A 22,365-nucleotide genomic window follows, 5' to 3' on the forward strand; every position below is an offset into this window, starting at 1 on the left:
TCAAACATGATTTTCTCCCAACATTTAACCGGCAGCGACTTCATGGGATTTAATGGCAGAGAGTCGTGTTCAATTGGAACACGTCTCTAAACAGGTTTGAATTGAATAAGATGGAAGGCGTACAATTGGTTTTAGATGCCAGCATGCAGTTGATCCCAATTAGAATTCTTTCCCTCAGGCACGCGGAGTTGAATCACGCATTCAAACTATCAGTTAATCAATTCAAATCCAGTTTTTTTTTCATGCGGCGGCAAAAAAGAGGCTCCAAAGAACCAAAGATTTCTCCCAGACCGCCATGAATTTCCTCAAACGGCTTCTGGGTTATCTAATTAACCCACATGGAAAAAAAACCCATGTTTTAGTTTTTCTAAATTCATCTCTGTTTGGTCAAATCGAACGTTTGAAGTTTGACGTTTTTTCTGTGTTTACGTTTTTCTGAGTTTTACTGTTCTCACTGTTCTGCCTTTTATGAATTTGCATTCGTTTTTTCTTGTGGTTTTATTTGCTGAACCTCACGCCATGCAGCATTATCGACATCTCAATCTGGCTGCATCAACCAATTCCTCGTGTCGGCTCCAATCCAACTAGTAACAGGAGAGAAAGATAGATCAAATTGGGTGGGCAGAGTTGGCTTGCTTCCCAGAGAATAAACACCTTGCAACTCGAGAACATGATGCGCTAGGTTTCGATCAGCTAATCAAAATTGTAGCTTCTCATTTGATTTGGTTACCACGTGCTTTTTACTTAATGATCATGGCTCATCTCCTTCAGCTAATTAGATTTTTTTCTTTTTTTTTTTTCTTTTTTTGTTGGGAACTTTCGCTGGCATAAAGAAAAGAAAAGAGAAATCAGGGGGTTGAACCTTTAGACTTATTAGGAGAGGAGCTACAGATTGTTTTTCTCTCTTTTTTTTTCTGAAATCGTGAATTTTTATATTGTTTAGTCATTCCTGCATTTTCATTTTATTGCACTAACATCTTGACTGTAAATGTGAAAAATAGAGTGGTGGCTGCGGAAACTGATTACAGCTGCGGAAACCAGTGTCAGCTGCGGAAACTTGGCACAGCAACCACTTAGTTAAATAGAGATAGTTAGGCAATCCTAATGGAAATGATCATGGGGAAATAACTTTTATTGATGAAATGGATGGCATGGAGTAAAAATGGAAATGAAATGAAGTTTATTTTGTCTCTTCTTTTTTTCTTTTTTTTTTCTTGAATCAATTGAAGTGATGAAGTTTATTTTGTCTCCTATTTTTCTTAACAATTCTTTTTCTGATCCTCCAGATCACACAAAGTGCAAGAGGAGAGTATACTCAAGAATTATTATTTTTTCTTTTTTCACTTAACAATCATTTTTCTGATCCTCTAGATCACACAAAGTGCAGGAGGAGAGCATACTCAAGAATTGTTAATTTTTTTTCAGATGTAAGAAATAAGGTCTCCTAATTACACTTCCCCGGCAACGGCGCCAAAATGTCTAGTCAATTTAACGTCTTAAATTGCTCTACATAAATTATCAATCCGGGTATCGTAAACTGATGAAGTGTGGTGCACTATATGTGCTTAGTTAACCTTTCTCTTACTTCGTTGTTTTATAGTTTATGTTGTTTTTGGGGTTTTTTTCTTGTTGGTTTTCTAAAGTGTTTAATGCAAATGGAAATCCTATTCTAAGGTCTTAAGAATACTTTTAAAGGACAAGTATGGATAAAGATTTCAAGACAAGGCCTTTGTCCCTAATGGTAATTTCCAAAACTTAGCACTTCAAAAGAACTTAAAACATGTTATTGATGGAGTTAGTATCTAAACAAAAGTGTAAATATACAACTAGTTCAATCAAAATAAAATGCAATAATCAAATAATGAGAGAATGACTATGAGACCCAGTATCCTTGCTGCTTCAGCAAAAGGACAAGATGATTCTATCACGTCATTAGTTCATTAAAAGGCTATGTGCATCACTAATCTACAATCAACTTGAAAGCAATTTATGTACAGCTAATATACATGAGAAAAATGTAAAACAACAATAATCAAAAAACTTTGTTATGTATAGCTAATATACATGGTGAAATAAAATGCAAAATTAAATGACAACTATACAAGGCAGGGGCCCTCTACCACCTATGAAATCAAATGCTTAAAGGAAAATAAAGACATCAAATAAAGGACTAATGGCACCGGCCCAATATCTCTGCTGCTGATTTAAAATGAAAATGAAATCTATATTAAATTCAATTAAAAGTGAGAACAACTATCTCACACTATTTTAACTCTTCAACTTAATCTAAGCAATGTGAAATCTAAGTGACACTACATAAAGGAGACAAATCACACTACTTTAACCTTTTCTTAATCTTTTTGCCTTTCAGCTAGATTTATCATGTGAGAACAGTTATGAACAAGTCAGCAATGTGAGTCTTAAAGCAAACTAAACCAAGCTGTACTAAGTGATATTTTGGCTCCAATAAAGTTATTTGATTATGAAAAAAGAACCATCAATAGATGAACAACTTGATATCTAAGAGCAGAAAGTAAAGTGCAAGTTAAAGAAATGATACTAATGAAAATCAAACTGCAGAAAAATAAAGGTCAGCAACATAGACAAGATGATCACACATGCCACTAGTTATGAAATCAAAGCAAAATTGAACACACTTGCATGAATTAAAATTGCATGAATGAAAAATCTAATCTACCTTACATTCTACAAAGCAATATTTACAAAATGAAATCTACTCTACTTTACATCCTAATATGCTCCATGACATCTACTTCACATCTCCTTCCATGTTGAGAACATCAAAGTTTTATTCAAATTCTTCAAAAGTACAAAGTACAACAAAGTTCTCCAAAGCTTTCAAAAGCCATCAAGGAAGAACTACAAACTTAAGAACTAGGGACTAAAAAGACTAACAAATGAAGGAGAGAGATCTCCTATTTATACAAAAAGATGATAGCCATCTCATTAATGATAGTCCATGAATCTCTCCCTCTACCTCTAGAGTCCTAATCAAAATAGGAACTGATAAGACACATGTCTTTTTAGAGTTACAATACAATTAGGAGATGTGACACATATCCTCATGATCCCATGATTCTTTCCAACCAAATTCGAATTTGGCCTTAGAGTGCCACATAAGGGTCTTCTAGAAGTCTCCTTTCAACCTACACATGTCAACAACCTCAACCCATTTGTTAGGTATAAGCATATGCACATTATTTTCTAATTTTTAACCACAAATTCACTTAAAAGACTTAGAAATAATAAATATTGGAAAAACATAAAGGTGGTCCAATGATAATGAAAGTGAGATGAATGTGGTGACATAGTAGTGAAATGGAGGTGGAATGGGGGTGATATAATGGACATAATAGTGAAAGTGTAATGGAAATGAATGACATTTTCAAGACTCAATAGTTTCACCTAAATATAACGCATTTTTTGAGTGTTTGTAAATATAAGGTGACTTATGGAGTAAATATAAAAAAATGTTTTATTTGTTTACCATACCTCTTGTTTATTTATATTTTTATTAATTTACCATACCTCTTTTACAAATATGGTATTTGGCCCATAGAATTCACTTAAATAAAACCTCTTTCTTGAGCCTTCATAAATAGAACGAGGGTTATGGACTAAATATAAAAAGACGTTTTATTTATTTACCATACCTCCACTTTACTTATATTTTTATTTGTTTACACCCTTGCATGTATATAACGTGACTTATGAAGTAAATATAAAAAATGTTTTATTTATTTACCATACCTCTCATTTATTTATATTTTTATTAATTTACCATACCCCTTTTATAAATATGTTATTTGGGCCTTTGGCCCATAGGATTCACTTAAATAAAACCTATTCTTGAAAATGGGCAATCAAACCAATTCTTGAAAATGGGCGAATGGAAGGTTGTAACTCCTAATTTTAAGGGCTAAATTTACCTTTTTTACCCTCTCCCTTAAAATAAGGTGGGCTATTTGAGGTGATTTGTAAAAATGTACTATGATACAAAATATTCGCCCACTAAAAATTTAAAACCCCTTAATTTCGCCAAAGGGCCAACATTCGCCCCTAAAATTTTCTATGGTGGTTTTCCCTGGTGGACATTGTGTTTCTGCCTATTAATATGGTTGTTTGGTTTTTATGACAGTGCCTTCAACACTTTGCGGGGTTCAATTTCATAGCCTGTCGTGCTTCTCACAGAGTTTTCCTGTGGATAGACTTCCAGCGTGTATATTTTCTTTAAATGCTAAGGATATATATATATATATATATATATATATATATAGTCTGTACTTAAACAAAAGAAAACCCATAAATTATATAATGGGGTTTTGCATGCTATTTCTTCCTTCGTTTTGGTTTTGACTAGAAATGTTATAAATGCATGAATTATTAATGGCCACAGTTTCCTTTCAACTCAAATGTGTGATACGAAAGCTTGTTACAGTAATAGACAAGGAAAGATACTATCTGTTTGTAATTTCTGATTTGATTTTTATTCAGATCATATATTTGTTTCTTGGTTTCTAAGTTAACACTTGAGTCACATGTATCAAATGTTTTTAATTTATTCCTCTATCTTTATTGACAGAGGCCTCCTTATGCAGGGTCAAACCCCTTTTTTCCGCATTAATCCTTTCAACTACTGATTCTTATTTTCTCATTTATTCTTTACTTGGTTCTAACAGACATTCTTCAATGTTTAGTAAGCTTTTGTATGTTTCAAAACAAGCAATCATCCAAATAAAATTATTTCTTATATGAAACTATCTTTGTTCCTGGAATATTTTATTTTAGTGTAACATAATTATGTGAAATGATTTTTTTCCAAAACTTCGACACATATATACTAATCATGACAGTATTATATCAAGAACTTTAAACAATCTACTCTTCCATAAGTTTTTCCACAGGCAAACAATCAATAACAATTTAATTCTTAATTTCATTGCTTAATATTAGTTCATAGATTTAATTGAAAAGATACAAAATTCCTAAACTTATCTGTCAGGAGATGTTGTTAAAGAAAATTGTTCTCTATGAAGGTCTCTCCACCCAACTATGAGACTGGTTATTACGTCCAGTCTCCCCTGGAGGTTCCTCCAATCAAATAGTGTAGGAATTAAGATTTTGGCTCAATAATTATATACCTCAAGACCACCCAGGTCCAGTCCAGTACTTAACCCTTTCCAGGTTCTCCAAAGGTTCCACCCCAAGCTCTAGAATCCTTTTTTTCTTGTACAAATTTTTTCCTTCCCTTCTCCTCAGAGGGAAAAAATAGGGATCCTTCATAACTGTCCCAACTGTCTCATGGTTCTTTTCTTTAAAAATAAAAATAAAAATCTTCTTGAATTCAATTATCCTCATTTAAGAAATTGTATATATTTCTTTATCACAATTTTCCAAGTCTATTTAAGTCACGGGTGGTGGAATTTACCACACCGTAAAAAAACATTATAAATAAATACTAGTAACTTAGTAAATGTTCCTACGAGTGTTACATCTTCCCCCCCTTGTCCAAAACACTGTCCTCGGTGTTTGATTCAGTCTACTGGAATAAATGAGGATAAGCCTTGTGCAAAACACTATCCTCGGTGTTTGATTCAGTCTGCTGGAATAAATCAGGATAAGCCTTGTGCATAAACTCCTAATCTTCCTAGGTAGCCTCCTCTAGGCTAAAGTGCTTTCATTTCACTTTAACCTGGGTGATGGCTCACCTCCGTAACATGGTTTCTCTTTACTCGAGAATGCACAGAGGCTCTAAAAAAATTTCTTCTTCCAGTTTGACCTATACACACCCAAGGCCTATCATTAGCATGTGTTAATCGTACAAATACTTATAACAACCATACTGATAAAAAGTTAAAAAAAAATTAACTGTTGTATTTTTTTTACTTGTACGTTATGCCAGTCAATTACATGCCTATGATCATACATGTACTTTTTCAATAAAGAAACATGAAATATATTATGAATCTAAATATGAACATGCAAAGCTAACTTATATGCTATTGGTCCAATTCTTAACAAAATATGAAAAGGCCCATAGTAGCAGGGGGCCAACTTCACGCACCCTCCCCATTGTAATGTACTTTTCCTAGGTTTAACATGTAGGTATACATGATCTCCAACCTAGAACTCTTTGTAGGTTCTTTTCTTGTTTGCATACATTTTTTGTCTGTCTTGAGCAACTTTTAGACTTTGACGAACTTTCTTTACTACCTGCTCCATATCGTCTAGCATTTAAGGTCCTCACACTAGTTTATTTTCAGGGCTATTCCTGTTGATAGGAATTTTTCATTTCCTTCCATAAAGTACTTCAAATGGACTCATTCCCAATGATTTGTGATAACTGTTATTATATGTCAATTCAACCAAGTGAAGGTACTCCTCCCATTTGGTTGGTTGTTGCATCACAAACATCCGTAGCATATCCTCCACTATTTGATTCACTTGCTCTATCTGCCCATCAGTCTGAGGGTGGTAAGCGGTGTTGAATTGAACCTGAGTACCTAATCCAGTAAAAAGAGCTTTCCAAATGGCTGATGTAAATTTTACGTCTCGATCAGAGATCACCACTTTGGGTATGCCATGCAACTTGAATATTTCTCTTATGAATATGTCAACAATTTCAATATCTTTATAGATGGATTTAACTGATATAAAATGAGCATTTTTGCTTAATTTATCCATTACTACCATAATGCAATCATTCTTCTTCTTAGATCTAGGCAAACCCATAACAAAATCCAAAGTGATGGTATCTCGTTTCCACTCAGAAATGGGTAGCAAGTGGAGCAATCCAGTAGGGTGTTGGTGTTCCACTTTAACTTGTTGGCATTCCAGATACTTAGCTAAGTACTCAGTGATATCTTTTCTCATGCCTTGCCAAAATTTATCGCTCTTTAATGCAGAAATTAATTTTTGATATCCCGAGTGGGTAGCGTATGGACTTCAATGGAATTCATCCAACATAAACTATTTTAGGGAGGTTTGATTAGGCACATATATTTGCCCCTTAAAAGTTAATAGATCTTCACCGTTTAATCCATAATCAGATTCTTCATTACGATTTTGTGCATTATTAACTTGTTTCCTTAAACACTCATACTTAGGATCTTTATGGGATGCTTCCTTAATTATTTCAGGGAATTTTGAATTCACTTAACTATAATGTATCTCATAGACACAATCCAATTTTCTGCTAAGAGCATCAGAAAATCGATTCTCTTTTCCTTTAAGATGCTTGATGTCGAAATAAAACTCACTCAAGAAAGTTTTCCATCTTGCTTGTCGTGCATTTAGGCTCGACTGATAGAAGAAGCTTGTGAAGCTGTTGTGGTTGGTCATTAACATAAATTTATTTCATAGTAAATAATGGTGCCACATCTTCAAGGCATGGACTACCACAGTCAATTCCAAATAATATGCAAAGTATCGTTTCTCGTGATCTTTCAATTTATGGGACTCGTATGCTATGACTCTTCCTTATTGCATCAATACTCCCCCAACGCCTTCCTTGCACGCATATGTACAAACTATGAATTTCTTCTCAGGGTCTAGCACTTTTAAGACTGGTGTTGCATTCAACAAATGTTTTAAATGATCGAAGCTTTGCTGACATTCAGGAGTCCACCTAAACATTTTTCCTTTCTTTTGCAAAGAAGTTATAGGGTAAGAAATTTTTGAAAACCCTTTTATAAATCGACGATTGTATCCAGCTAGTACCATGAAGGAATGGATATCCACAACGTTTTTGGGGACAAAACATTCCTTGCTGGTGTTAATTTTTTTAGGGTCTACTGCTATGCCTTCTGAAGATATCATGTGCCCCAAATACTGAATCTGGTCTTTATAAAAACCACACTTTCTATATTTAGCATATAGTTGATTATCTCAGAATACTTGTAGCACAACTTTTAAGTGTTGCTTGTGCTCTTCTAAGTTCTTTGAATAAATTAAGATATCATCAATAAAAATCAACACAAATTTGTCTAAATAAGGTTGAAATATACCATTCATCAAACTCATGAATGTCGCAGGGGCATTGGTAAGCCCAAAGGGCAGAACCACGAACTCATAATGGCCATAGTAGTTTTAAAAGGTTGTCTGCAAATATATTCCTCCTTAATATGTATTTGGTGGTATCCTGATCACAAATCGATTTTTGAAAATACACTGGCTCCCCTTACCTGATCAAACAGGTCATCTATCCTTGGTAAAGGATATTTGTTTTTAATGGTCAACTTATTCAACTATCTATAGTCTATGCATAACCATAAGTGCCATATTTTTTTCTTACAAATAGTACAAGGGCTCCCCAGGGTGACACACTTGGGCAAACGTAACCTTTGTCAAGGAGTTCTTGGAGTTGTAATTTAAGTTCGACCAATTCGGGTATACTCATGCAATAAGGAGTTCTTGGTACATGAGTTGCTCCAAGGAGTAATTCTATTGTAAAGTCAATATCCCACTTTGGTGGTAACCCTGATATCTCTTATGGAAAAGCATCAGTAACTTCTTGAATAACTGGAAAATTCTCTAAGGAGGTCGTCTTAACCTTAGAATTTGTATAAACCAACTGCACAACATAAATCTGGCAGCCCTTCCGAATGCACTTTCCTAGTTGACTAGCTGTAATAGATCGAGGTTTCATAGCTTTCTTAATACCTTGAATTTCCTGCCTAGAACCTTCTTCAGTGAGGAAGCTAACAATTTATCTTTGCAGTTTACCAAGGACTAGTGCTTCTCTAACCAATCCATCCCAATCAGCATGTCATAGGAGCCTAAATGTAGTAGGTTTAAATCAATATGAATTTTATGTCTCGAAATTTCAACAACATAATTTTCAGTTTTGGCAGTTACCCTTCTCTTGGCACCAGTGGCCAATTGCACCAGCCAAGGGTTTCGAAATTTAATTATGGGTAAATGACATACTCTACAAGTTTTGGGCTAACATAGCTCAAACTTGCACCTGGGTCAATTAAAATAGAGATAGATTTTTTAACAACTTTACCTTCACATTCTATCATCGTTGGATGATATTTAGTTGGATTATCATCCAATGTTGCATTGATTCTAGGCATACTTCTTGCCACATTACCAACATTAGAAGCTTCTTGTAGGTTGGAAATTTGTTCTCCTAATTCACAGTGGGGACAGTTTTGGTAATAGTGAGGCTCTCCACAACCCCAACATTGTAAAGGGTTTTTATAGATGTTGGTTGACTTCTGATTTGCTTGCTAATTTGATATGTCTACTCTCATTCAGTACCCCGTTTCTCGGCAGGTTCCTTCCTGGAAATTTACTGGGTTGTTTTGGGTACATGTTTTTTCCAACCACAGTCTTCACATTTCTACTATTCGTAAAATTCTTTGCACCCTTCTTGGTCGATCCACTCTTACTTCCATCCCCTCTTTGTTTCATTTGCTAGTAATAGATCCACGACTTCCGCACAGCCTCATCCATGGTTTTTAGATTATCAAACTCCAGCTTCTCTTTCATAAAGGCAAGTAAACTACTGAAAAAGCATTGTGCTTTTGATTTATCCTCCCCACAGGTATGGAACACATCATAGTAATGAAGTAAATTTAGACACAAATTCATCCATAGTTAATCGACCCAGCCTCAAGTCATGAAACTCCTTTGCCTTCTCATCATAAAACCGCTCAGTCAAATACTTGTCTTTGAAATGTTTATGAAAATCATCGTAAGTGACTTCTTGTTCTTCAATTTTTCAGACAATCTTGGTTTCCTCCCACAAAAGGGTGGCCTTACCTTGAAGCGAATATATTGCTAATATTGATTTTAAATTGTTATCATATTCATAGATCTGAAAGTATTTGTTCATGTTCATCAGCTAAGCCTCTACTGCTTCTTTGGATTCTCCATCGAATAGGGGAGGTTTGATCTTCTTAAATTCACCTTGGAGTTCCACTTTCTGACTCTTTGTTCCTTTATCACCATAAACATTATCAGACTTTCCTTCTTTTTCATTTCGACGTCTTTTTGATTCCTCATGTTCCTCCCCCCGATTAAAACCTTCAATCCTATTTTCATTATCAGTTTTTGGGTTAGGCTCCCGCTGGTTTTGCTAATTTGAAAAGCTCTTTAAAATTCTTTGTTGCTCTTGCCTCATTCTTTTATTATCAGCTCTTAGGTTAGTCATCTCATCACGTAATTACTGAACTATTTCTAGTAAGGTTGCATTAGCTTGTTGTGACTCCTCTCCTAGTTGCACCTACATTTTAGGGTTAGTTCCCATATAAGGCACTTCAGGTCCTACTGGTGGTGCTGGTCCTCTTCGCATTGTTCTTTCACCCTCTCTCTCTCTCTCTCAGTGTGTGTACATTCACATAATCATTTTTTTTTAGTTTCCCTATTCAACCACATTGTTTAAGGCTTTGATACCACTTGTCACACCCACATTTCATATTCACTCCTGAAATTAACTAAAACAACAAAAAAAGACAAATCTGAGTTTTTGTTTCACATGCTAAGTAATAAAATATATACGCAATCACCTTTTATTATAATTCTTGTATTACGAAATGCATGGTTAAGATATTACACACATATATATGTTTTAATATATATTTAAGTTTTTTATGACAATTCCCCATGAGGTTTTCACATATTTATGTAACCCTTGCAATGGTAATGTAAAGTGATTTTTAATTGCAGACAATACCACGATGACATGGCTTTATTAACTATAGTTTAATGGATGAACTCCACCTTCCTGGGCACCTTAACCAAGGTGACACCTGGAGGCAGATCCCGCGTTCTCTCCTTCCGAGATCATCCAACGGCTGGAGTCATGGTGGTTTGATTAAAGTAACCAATCCTTCCTGGGGTTCAAGTTTGTTCTTCCATTTGGGTTTTTGGTGGCTAGGTTTCTTGGCTCTGCAACCAAACCCTACCGAATGTTATGTTAACTGGTTATTTTCTCTCTGCTGGAATTTATGTTTTCCTTTTCTTGGTTATGACTATCCACCATTGAAATTCGTCGCCATGAATCTCCCTCTAGTTTTGTTGTGTCGACGGGTCTGTTTTTCTCCGGTGTTGGAGTTGAATCTCAATGAAAGTTCCTATCAGTATGCTACTATGAACAGGACTACAGGCTGATCTCAGAACATTCTTAGTTTTCATTTTAATAATTTATTATTTGATATCCTTGTTAATTCCAGGAAGATGTTCTCCCTGTACAGGCTTCGAGTTGAGGTGTCTCTGAGTAAGGGAATTCTCTCAGGTAAATTTCTTCCCTTCAGTAGCTAATACATCAGTTTCGAGTAAAACCCCTTTGCTAACATTTCAATTTTGCTATAAGAGGTTAGGATTCTTATCTAATTTTTGTTGTCGATGAACAACTTTAAAAGCAAAAATTGCAGCCCTATCTCATCAAACAATTTCTGTTTAGTTCTTCTCCAGGTTTGATTCTAACTACAAATATGTTATTTGGGTTCTAATTGTTACAAACCCTAGACTGCCCTCTGTGCTCAGACTTACATGGCTTCCGCATTACCGTTAGTTAGAAATGGTTTCTCCCCGACAGTGGTTTGCCTTGGTGGACATTGTGTTTCCGCCTGTTAATATGGTTGTTGGGTTTTTATCACAGTGACTTCAGCACTTTGCGGCATTGAGTTTCATGGCCTGGTCGTGCTTCTCATGGAGATTTTCTGTGGATAGACTTTCAACATGTATATTTTCTTTAGATGCTAAGGCATTAACCTATTTCAGCTCTGAATTAGCTCTTGTTTTTGCTACAATTAATGAATGTACACACGCACATACATATTTTCTGTACTATAAAAAAAAAAAAAGGAAACCCAAAAATTTTATAATGAGGTTTTGCATACTATTTCTTCCTTCGTTTCTGTTCTGACTGGAAATGTTTTCAATGCATGAATTATTAATGGCCACAGTTTTGTTTCAACTCAAATGTGTGACACAAAATGTTATTACAGTAATAGTCAAGGAAAGATACTATCTGTTTGTAATTTCCGATTTGATTTCTATTCAGATCATATATTTGTTTCTTGGTTTCTAAGTTAACACTTGACTAACATGTATCAAATGTTTTTAATTTATCCCAATATCTTTTTTGATAGAGGCCTCCTTATACAGGGTCAAACCCCTATTTTTCCAGGTTAATCCTTTCGAATATTGAATCTTATTTCCTCAATTATTCTTTACTTGGTTCTGACATACAATCTTCAATGTTTAGTAAGTTTTTGTATGTTTCAAAACAATCATTCATCCAAATGCAATATTTCTTATATGAAACTATCTTTGTTTCTGGAATCTTTTATTTTAGTGTAACAGAATTATGTGAAATATTTCTTTTCCAAAACTTCATTACATATATACTAATCATGAGAGTATTACAACAATAACTTTAAACAATCTATTCTTCCATAAGTTTTCCCACAGGCTAACAATCAATAACAATTTAATTCTTAATTTCACTGCTTAATATCAGTTCCTAGATTTAACTGAAAAGATACAGAATTGCTAAACTTATCTGTTAGGAGATGCAATTAAGGAAAATTGTTATCTAGGAAGGTCTCTCCAACCAACCATGAGACTGACTATTACGTCCAGTCTCCCCCCGTGCTTCCTCCAACCAAATAGTGTAGGAATTAAACCTTCAACTCAATAATTTTGTACCTCAAGACCACCCAGGTCCAATCCAGAACTTAACCCTTTCTAGGTTCTCCAAAGGTTCCACCCCCAGCTCTGGAATCCTTCTTTTCTTGGATAATTGATTTCATCCCCTTCTCCTCAGAGGGAAAAAAGAGAAATCCTTCATAATTATCCCAACTGTCTGGTGGTTCTTTTCTTTAAAAGGAAAAAATCAAAACTTTTGGACTTCAATTATCCTCATTTAAGAAATCATATATATTTCTTTATCACAATTTTCCAAGTCTCTATTAGTCAAGGGTCATGGAATTTACCACGCAATAAAAAAACATTAGAAGTAAATAGCAGTAACTTAGTAAATGTTCCTAGGGGTCTTACAAAGTAAAAATAATTCATCCATAATATAAAATATTATAACTTCTCTTTAATATTACAATAAAATTATAATTTTAAAGTCTAATAAAATTAATAGAAAATGTTTTTTTTTTTGACTTTAACGGTTAGATTTTTATTTAAAAGGCGGCAAAACAGCTGCCGCTTGCTTTTACATTGGATTGAGTTTCTCAATTTCATTTCTCTCTGAGTTCATGAAGTCCACGATTCCATGATCAATCTTTGATTCAGGATCGCCTTTTGGAGAAGCAACGCTGTGTCTCTGCCGGAGGGTTCTTTACCTTGATGTTACCAGCTGTCTCTGACAACCTGAGTATGCCTTTCTGGAGCCTTCCTCTAACTCTGTTGCCAGAGGAGCGAATCGGATATGAGCAATTTCCACTTGGGAGTATGAATATCGTTTTCCATCTCTAGTCTTCATTCTAACCTTCCAGCGCCTTGCTTTTTGCCAAAACAATTTCCCCTGGAGCAGAGAGAGCCGTGCGAAATGGGCAGCTGTCCGATTGAATGTACAGAGCCTGGCGTCAAAATTTTGCGTTGCTGAAACACCACGAGCGGCGTTGCTGAAACACCAGTTTCAGCAACTGATAAAATAATTGTGTCGCTGAAACACCATTTCCAGCAAGCGAATTTCTGGGTTTTCTGTGTTAAATCAGAGTTACTGGTTAATCCGATTATGGGATGATGCAGAGAGAATCTTCCAAGTTGACTGATAGGGTTCTTTGGCTTCTGGCAGCTCCAAGGTTGGCTTCAGAATCAGCTTGAGTATTAAGCTGCCTCATAATGTGGAAGAAGGAGATTTTCCGAAACTTAGCCAGCATGGGTCTTATTTTCTTTAGAATTCGGCCTAAATGGATCTGCAACTGATTCGAAGGAGAATTCATTGCTTGAATGATGAGCCGAGAGTCTCCGAAGACCGTCAATGTTTGAATGTTCCGTTTTAGAGCCAGAGTCAGCCCCTGCCACAAAGTTAGAGCCTCAGCTCTATTATTTGATTCGATTCCCAGACCCCAATGGTACTGGAGTAAAGTAGACCCATCGGGTTTCAGCAGCACTCCACCTCCACCCGCAGCTCCTGGATTGCCTTTAGAGGCCCCGTCGAAGAAAAGACAATGGTCATCTAGTGCCGATCTCCACTTTAGAAATTCCTGTTCTTCCAGACGGATTTCCCACTTAGCATGGCAGGTGTTTGGAATAGTAGGGATGGGTTGATTATTTGGAACGATTTCTTTTAGCCACAGCTCCTCCTCATTGTCCAGCTTTACTTCATTCCTTAGGGTTGGCTTAGCTTCCAAAGTCTCTCCCAATAAAGCTTTAATTTTGGATATAACATTGTTTACAGTGCAGATTTCTCCTCTGAAGATTCTGTTGTTCCTTTCCAGCCATAATTTCCAACATATGTATTTAGGGGTCCACATCCAAGCAGTCCTAAGGAGGTTTTTATTGTTGGTGCAGATTGGAGGTAGCTTGGCCCACTCGTAGAACAGGGATGGCACACTTCTTGGTAGCTCAATATTGTTCGCCCTTGAACTCAGGACCCCTTTCCAGACTGCCTTGGCAAAGGGGCACAGCAGCAACAGGTGATCAGCTGTTTCTTCCTCTGATATACATAATGGACATCTGGAAGGCCCTTCCATTCCCCGTTTTCTCAGGTTGTCTCCTGTGAGAATACTATTATGAGCAAGAGTCCAGCAGAAAAAGTCTATTTTAGGGAGAGAAGGAAAGTTCCATATGAATTTCCATTGCGTTGGGTCTGGAGGGACATTCGGGACAGCAATTAAACTTTTGTATCCTTCAGCTACCGAGTAGGAGCCAGTATGGGAGCCCCATCCTCTTTTATCCTTGGCTGTTGCTGATAATGGTGATTTCCCTTGCAGATTGTCTAACAGTAAAGAAGCTTCAGATTGCAAATGGTGTGGTACCTCCCCGAGATTCCAGCTGTCCCATCTTCTTTCAGCATCCTCCGTCCAGTTGGTTATGTCCCACAGAGTTTCCTTGTTGTTGGAATGCAGCCATAGCTTAATATTTGCCAGGCCTTTTATATGATGAAGAGGCTGGTCTCCAAGAATCTGATCATTCCAAATTCTTATTTTTTTCCCATTACCTGGGATCCAATAGAGGTTGGGGCTGAAGTTGTCCAGAGCAGCGATACAAAGTTTGGATATTGGGGAGCCTCTGGAATTTTTTGGAGGAAGATCAAGACATCTCAATCGTTGACCTTGAAAGTATTTCTTCCACAGCACTTTCTTGCTCCAGCTTATTTTCCCTGCCACAATATTCCACAGTATTTTTGAGCCAAGAGCGAGATTTTGGGCAGCCAAGTCTCTAATTTGCAGACCTCCTTCTATGAAAGGTTTCTTAATGGTATCCCAATTTACTAAATGAAGCCTTCTTTCATTGTTTTTTCCCCCTTCCCACAGAAATCTTCTCAGCATACCATCCATTTTACTGAGAAAGGTTTTGGGGGCGAGGAGAATAGAATGTTGAAACAGAGGCATGCTTGTTAAGACAGATTTTATAAGGATAATTTTCCCAGCAGTGTTCAGCCAGGAGGCTCCCCAGGCATTAATTCTGAGTTTGAGCTTGTCCAAAAGGGGCATCCAATGGGAGACTTTGGGGATGGATCTGAAAATTGGGATCCCAAGATATTTGAAAGAATCCCAGTCTTGACAGATTTTCATTTCAAGAAGCCTAGCTATATCAGCAAGGTTTTTAGCTGAGCAATTCCAGCCATAGATTGTACTTTTTGAGTAGTTAATCTTGCTGCCGGATGCTTCCTTATAGATGTCCAGTTCCTTTTTGAAAGAATTGGCTGAAATAATACTCGCTCCACCTAGTAGCAGAGTATCGTCGGCAAATTGAGCATGGTTTATTTCTTTGACATTTTGCACCATTCTGAGACCTGGCAGAATTTGGATTTGCTGACAGTAGTCGAGCTGGAAACTCAGCACTGAGGCTTGTATGGCATAGAGAAGCGGGGACAGCGGACAGCCTTGCCTTAATCCCCTTGAAGCTGTAAAAAATTCAGTTGATCTTCCATTTAACAACAGAGCAATCCAAGGAGAGGCTATGCAGGCTTTCACCCAATTTGTGAATTTTGTTGAAAAGCCCATTTTTGTCATAACTGCAAACAGGAAGTCATGCCTCACCCTGTCAAAGGCATTAGCCAGATCTAGTTTTATTATCATTCCTTTCTCTTTTCTCTGGACACTTGAATGTACTGCCTCTTGAACCAGTACAATATTATCCAGTATCTTTCTCCCTTTGATGAAGCCTCCTTGGTTCTCCGGTATGATGTCCGGCAATATATTCTTGAGGCGCATGGATATTATTTTGGTAATAAGTTTATAGCTAGTGTTACACAACGAAATGGGGCGAAATCTACTGAACTCAGAAGCTCCTTTTTCTTTCGGAAGCAAAGCCAGGAAGGCTGAATTGGTGCTGCCTCCTATCTTAGTACAAAATTGGGATTTCCTTACCATTCTCAGAAGGTCTTTGTTGATAATTGACCAGCAAGACTGAAAGAACCTGGCAGTGAACCCATCAGGCCCTGGCGCTTTATCCGGATCCATGCAATCCAAAGCTTTCTTGAGCTCATCCATGCTGATCGGGGCAGTCAGCATATTATTGACGGGGTCTTGCACACAAAAGGGGATCAGATTGTACGGATATGCTTGGGGATCTATAGGCTGGTAATCAGGAGCTGAATAGAGGTCTTTAAAAAAGGAGAATGCTGCTCTCTTTATGCCCTCAAAATCATTAACCACTGTATCTTGGAATCGGATTTCTGAAACATTTTTGTATTGCTTTCGGGCTTCGGCATGCTTGTGGAAGAAACTAGTATTTTTGTCGCCGGCTTGTAACCATAAGTTTCTAGATTTCTGTCTCCAATACTCCTCTTCGTCCCTACTGGCTTTATGAAAGGCTTTTTGTAACTCAACTTCTTTTTGGAGCAGACTTTGGGTAATATCTGAATTCTCCATTGAGGATTGGAGGGCAGCAAGATTTTCTATAGACTCTTTTCGATTGGCAGCAGGAGTTTTCAAAGCTTTTGCCCATTCCTTGAGCTTTCTCTTAAGAGCCCGCAACTTTTCTTCCCACACGAAGAAAGGGGAACCCTGAATTTTCCGGTTCCAGACTTCAGCAACCACCTCATTGAACCCCTCTTGCTGAATCCATAATGGGCTAAATCTAAATGGAATGGGTCCGAGAAATCTATCCACGGAAAGCTCCAGACTTATGGGTTTGTGGTCAGAGGTGCAGTTGGGCAGAATTTTGGATGAGGTCATTAGACCACTAGTGAGGAAGGAGGTTTGGACAAGGAATCTGTCCAAGCGAGCTGCTATATGGCTGGGACCTAGTCTTTTATTAGACCAAGTATATTTCCCAACTGAAGGTTTGATGTCCTCCAAATCCCAATCGTTCATGATGTCTTCTACCCATTCTCTGGCAGGGTCCCTTACAGGTGAACCACCTTTTTTCTCTTCAGCAGCTAGAGTAACGTTCAGATCCCCTGCAATAATGATATTTCCTGGATTGTGCATAACAAGAAAGGACTGGAGCGAGTCCCAGCAAATTTTTTTCTCCGATGGCAAGACTGGAGCATAAAGGTTAAATAAACTTACTTGTTGACCAGAATCTTTGTGAAGGAGTTGAGTGAAAATCCAGTGCTGGCCACTTTCTTCTTGAATCAAGTCGTATTTGGAGCTGTCCCAGAAGGAGGCGATCCCACCAGAGGCACCTCTAGCACTGACAGCTCTTCCAGGGCCTTTGCACCAGAATGTTTTGCTGGAATGGAGGAGAAGAGAGTCCTCCATCTTTGTCTCCTGGATGAGAAGGATTTCAGGCATATGCAACCTTACAATGTCTTTCAGGGCCTCTTCTTTCAGCCTGCTACCTAATCCTCTGCAATTCCAGGAGACGTATTTCATTATTTACTGGAGAGGGGGGGAGTGGCTCCTTTTGGAGCCTTGTTATTCTTGCGCCCGGATCTGGTATTCATCATTCCCTTGAGGGTTTTCTGGGAACCTTGGAGAACATCCATGTAGGTTTTCTCCTCTCTTTGTTTCTTCTTGGATTTTCGGCCCCTGGATGTTTTGATAGGAGAGATTTGAGAACTGTCTGATTCAGATTCTCTTTCTTCTGATTCTTCTCCTGATTCAGAGGCAAGACTAATGTGCTCGTCATCGCCTGCTTTTCCCCCTTGATCTGCCTTGGTTAATTGGGGATTTGATTCTTCTTCGGATTCTTTCCTTTCCTTCGGCTGACCTTCAGTTTCTTCATGTTTCTCTGAGGCCTCCCCCTTCTCAGCTGTGGATGGGCCTTCATTTGAGACTGGTTTGGTTTTGTCGTTGGGCTGGGGATTTCCCTTTGATTCTGTCTGCTTCTTCTCGTTTGGCTTTGAGACTACCTTTCCTTTTTTTATTTCCTTCCATCCTTCTTCTTCCTCTTTGTCCCCTGATGGTGCTTTAGGGCAGTTTCGTTGAAAATGGCCATGTTCATGGCAGATCCTGCATTTAAACGGGAGTTGCTCGTAGTCCAGCTTCTGGTAGTGATGCCAATCTCCCACTGTCAGCTTGATAGCTTCCGGTAGCCCAGCTTCGAGATCCACTTCCACGCATATTCTGGCGCAGGTGTATTGGCCCTTGTTATCAGCTTTGTCGATGAATCTTCCCAGTCCATTTCCTATCTTTTGCAGTGCTTGATAGCTCCAACAGTGTATTGGAAGATTGGGGAGCCGGACCCAAACAGGGACCTCCTTTGGGACATCGACTGAGGGGTCAAAGTCGGGTGGCCATTTATTCAGAAAGAGACCTTGGTTTCCCATGAAATATGGGCCATTTCTGAACACCAAATCTCGGTCTTCCTTGGTAGTGAATTCAAAGATGAAGTAGCCCCTTCCAATCGGGTAGCTGATCACATTGTTTGGGAGCAGGGGTCTCCAGTTTCTTTGCACCCATTCATCAGTCGATTTGGTTGTTGGCCATCGTCCCATAAACTGCCCTACTAAACCTCTGTCAGCCAGGGCAAGGGCGATTTTGATTGTCTGGTCTTCTGGCAGAGCAATTTCTGGAATTTCTTCTAATTTTTTGATAAACTTCGGAGCTTCAGGCTGCATTCGTTTTTTCCCTCTCTGCGTAAGGATCTTCTTGAAGGCTTCTGCAGGCGAAATCGGAGGGGTGGGAGAGGGCTCCGCACCCCCTGGAGCAGCCATGGCGGCGGCAGCTGGTCGCAAACCTAGCAGAACGCATTCCCTACGCGCGCGTTTTTTTCAAAATTAATAGAAAATGTTAATTAAAAAAACTATTTTAATTTTTAAATTTATAAGGATAAAATATTTTTTGAGAATTTAAGATTCCTATTACAATTAATGGCAAATAATATATGTATACCATAATTAATTAAGATGAGAGTATTTGTGAGAGCACTTCCATGGTCCACCGACGTTCAGCGTTGAGATCAATCTTCATTCTTAATGTTGTCAAAGGAACTCCAACTTCTGATTAGTCGGGGTTGGCATCGGCCAACCATTACCAAAACCTTTTATTTGATTTGGCGGAATCTCGATTGCTCTGACTGCTTCCTCCTATGGTCTGCTCATTATGCTCATGATACTTTCCCCAATACTTTTAGTTCCTCGAGTTCCTATTAACTCTTGGCAAATTCCAATTATAATCCACATCAAAGTTTATTTACCTGTAAATAGTTTATCCTAGTTTGAACAATATTATTTTTCCTCTAGAAGTTACAATCGGTAAAAACATTTAAAAAAGGAAAAAAAACAAAACAAAGAATTACATCTCCCATATGTGCTATAGGATTTATTTATTTTTAAATGAAAAACAAACAAAACTAAGAATTACATGTCCCATATGTGCTATAGGATTTTTTTTTTTAAATGAAAAACAAACAAAACTAAGTATTTCATTTTGGCTCTTTCCCTTTGAAAATTCTAAAGAAGAAACAAATACGTTCATTTTGGCTCTTTCCCTTTGAAAATTCTAAAGAAGAAACAAATACGTTAAACATTAGGAAGACTGCGACACTAATAGTTTTGTTTGATATGTATATATGTGAGAGAAGTTTGGAAATTTTTCTCTTTTAACATTTGAAGTTTAGTTGTTAATTAATAGTTTGGGAATTTGACTAAAAAATAAAGCACAGTCGGGGCAGGTTTAATCTCCACTCTTAATGTTGTCAAATGAACTAGTCGAGGTCTGCCAACCATTACCAAAACTTTTGTATATGAGATTATTTGTGAATGAGAGTGTTGAATTGTGATAATATAGGGTTTTAAAAAACAATTTATTTTTCCTTGTATTTATATTTATACATAAACATAGATGTATACTTCTCGCTAAGAATGATATTTTATAATAATATGTTTTATTAAGTCTTAAATGAATTATATTCCAATTTTTATATTTTCTAATTTAACTATATTGTAAATGTTTTAAAATTATTATTATTATTTAATTAATATATGTACATATATCTTAATAAATAAATAAATAATAAAATAATAATTATACTTTGATACAAACTATGGGACAATAACATAATTTTTTAATAGCATATGTTCCAAAATCCTTAACTCATGTTCATATGAGATATGTTTTTTTAATGAACCAAATTTAATTAAAAAGGAAGAAAGGGCAAAACAACTTTTAAAATAAATCTCTCTCTTTCATTTGCCATTCGGCACTATGAATATTCTAGAATATTTTGTGAAGGTTAAATCACTGCCATATGCCTAAATTATTGTTAATTAACTTAAAAGTATGGAAGCTCTATGCTACGGTTGGTAAATGCCTATAATCGTCAATTTATGATAAACATCAAAACATTTACTTTATGATTCTTAACCATGGGAATTCATGCCCGCTTTACGGTATTTACATATAGACTTTGTTACAATACCATCGACCAATACTATGGCTTGTCAATACCACATGGTTAAGAAACCTATAACTCATTTCATATGACATTTGTTCAAATGACATTTTTTCAATTAATTAATTTAAAAGGGAAAACATAAGTTACAATACAATACATCATCATAATATTATTTTCATGATCCAGCTGAGGGAGGCATTCCCATGCTCAACTTTATAAATTTCATTTCATGTACATAGATCAGATAGTCGTCTGCAGATACAGACTCATGATTCTACAGATATAGAGTCACAATCCATGATTAGGATGACCATCTGTGTAGAGCCTTTGTACATTTGATGTTTTTATATCCCTGAATATATCGCAGCCTGGATGGATGAAACTAGATCCGGGGTCTTCAAACTCATTCAATCTTCGCCCGATGTACAAGTAAAACCATGTGAAGAGATGTTCTAAAGTCAAACATGGAAAGACATCGCCTGATTACCGGCCAATGATGTGAGTTGTTAACAGACACGAGAGGGATCACCGATAATGATAATGATCCTCAAGGTACTACAGTACAATTCACGTGGTGTGAATACATGATCCGATGTCGAACACCACGCAAAATGTTTCAGTCGAAGGCCATTGATGTCAACCTGTCGCCGGAAGTGAGAAACCTTCCGTTGATGTATGCAAGCATCAAAGCACTGAAAGGGTTGTTTCTAAGTTAACTTCTTAGGTAATGAGCTGATGTCGACAAGAAGCGACTCATCGTAGGAGCGCCTTGATGTATCCCACATCTACGACACGAAACAAAGCAAATGATTTCTGGAGGTGAAAACGAACTGACAACACAAAGTTCATGAATGGTGGTCATGAAAAAATGAAGGTAGGAGGTATTGCAGTGTATGAGACATTAACTGAATGGTGATTTCTCAACTAAATGACTTCTCTTGAACATGTCGGTGACACTGAGATGAATTGGTAGCGTTAACCCCAAAATATGGATGGTATGAAAGACCAATGGTATGATGACTAGTGAATGGCATAACCCAACCCAACTCAATCATGGAGGTGAAGTGAAAGTGTCATGTTCAAGAGCTACTTGCTACCATAAATTGTTCAAGTTTTTTCCCTTTTTCCCCAGTCATTGTTGACCAGTACCTCTTTATTTTTGTCAGGCTTGAGGAGGATAAGATATGCTTGTTCTATAATTCGCCCTTCGGGAAAACCTGTTGCTATTTAATATTTTAATGAATCCAGCTACAATGAAACTCGGTCTCGTCTAGATGGACAAGTTTGTCGCTATTGTTTTAACGAATTTAACGACAAGGATAACTCGATCCCTTTTATGTTTAGAGAGTTTGAAAAGGATTGAAAAGAAAACTCCATAAGTTCTTTATCCTAAAGTAATCCCTCAGATCTGAAAAAGGATAA

At 37.1% G+C, this 22,365-nt stretch overlaps 1 protein-coding gene across 1 annotated transcript; it reads right to left on the reverse strand.

Moving 5' to 3' along the window:
* Window positions 1–13,274: 13,274 nt before the first annotated feature.
* LOC149264366 (uncharacterized) lies at window positions 13,275–19,261 on the reverse strand. The gene is made up of 8 exons (XM_089398543.1): window positions 19,060–19,261; window positions 18,570–18,819; window positions 17,780–17,952; window positions 16,622–17,539; window positions 15,497–16,060; window positions 13,758–15,313; window positions 13,475–13,587; window positions 13,275–13,389 (listed from the first exon to the last, which is right to left on the reverse strand). The coding sequence occupies exons 1-8, from the start codon at window positions 19,259–19,261 to the stop codon at window positions 13,275–13,277; spliced, it is 3,891 nt and encodes a 1,296-aa protein (XP_089254669.1).
* Between the last annotated feature and the right edge of the window lie 3,104 nt (window positions 19,262–22,365).

This window comes from Pinus tabuliformis, chromosome 6, assembly GCF_031772625.1.
Source record: "Pinus tabuliformis cultivar Carrire ecotype Pingquan chromosome 6, CPIR1, whole genome shotgun sequence".
NCBI lineage: Eukaryota > Viridiplantae > Streptophyta > Pinopsida > Pinales > Pinaceae > Pinus > Pinus tabuliformis.

Excerpts from the sequence above, each read along its gene's own strand:
- LOC149264366 (XM_089398543.1), bottom strand. The coding sequence starts at position 19,261 with ATGGCTGCTCCAGGGGGTGCGGAGCCCTCTCCCACCCCTCCGATTTCG. Across the intron at positions 18,820-19,059 it reads CCTTGCCCTGGCTGACAGAG|TCGATGTCCCAAAGGAGGTC; the intron begins GTTTAGTAGGGC and ends TTGACCCCTCAG. Across the intron at positions 17,953-18,569 it reads CTGGACTACGAGCAACTCCC|AGGATTAGGTAGCAGGCTGA; the intron begins GTTTAAATGCAG and ends CTGGAATTGCAG.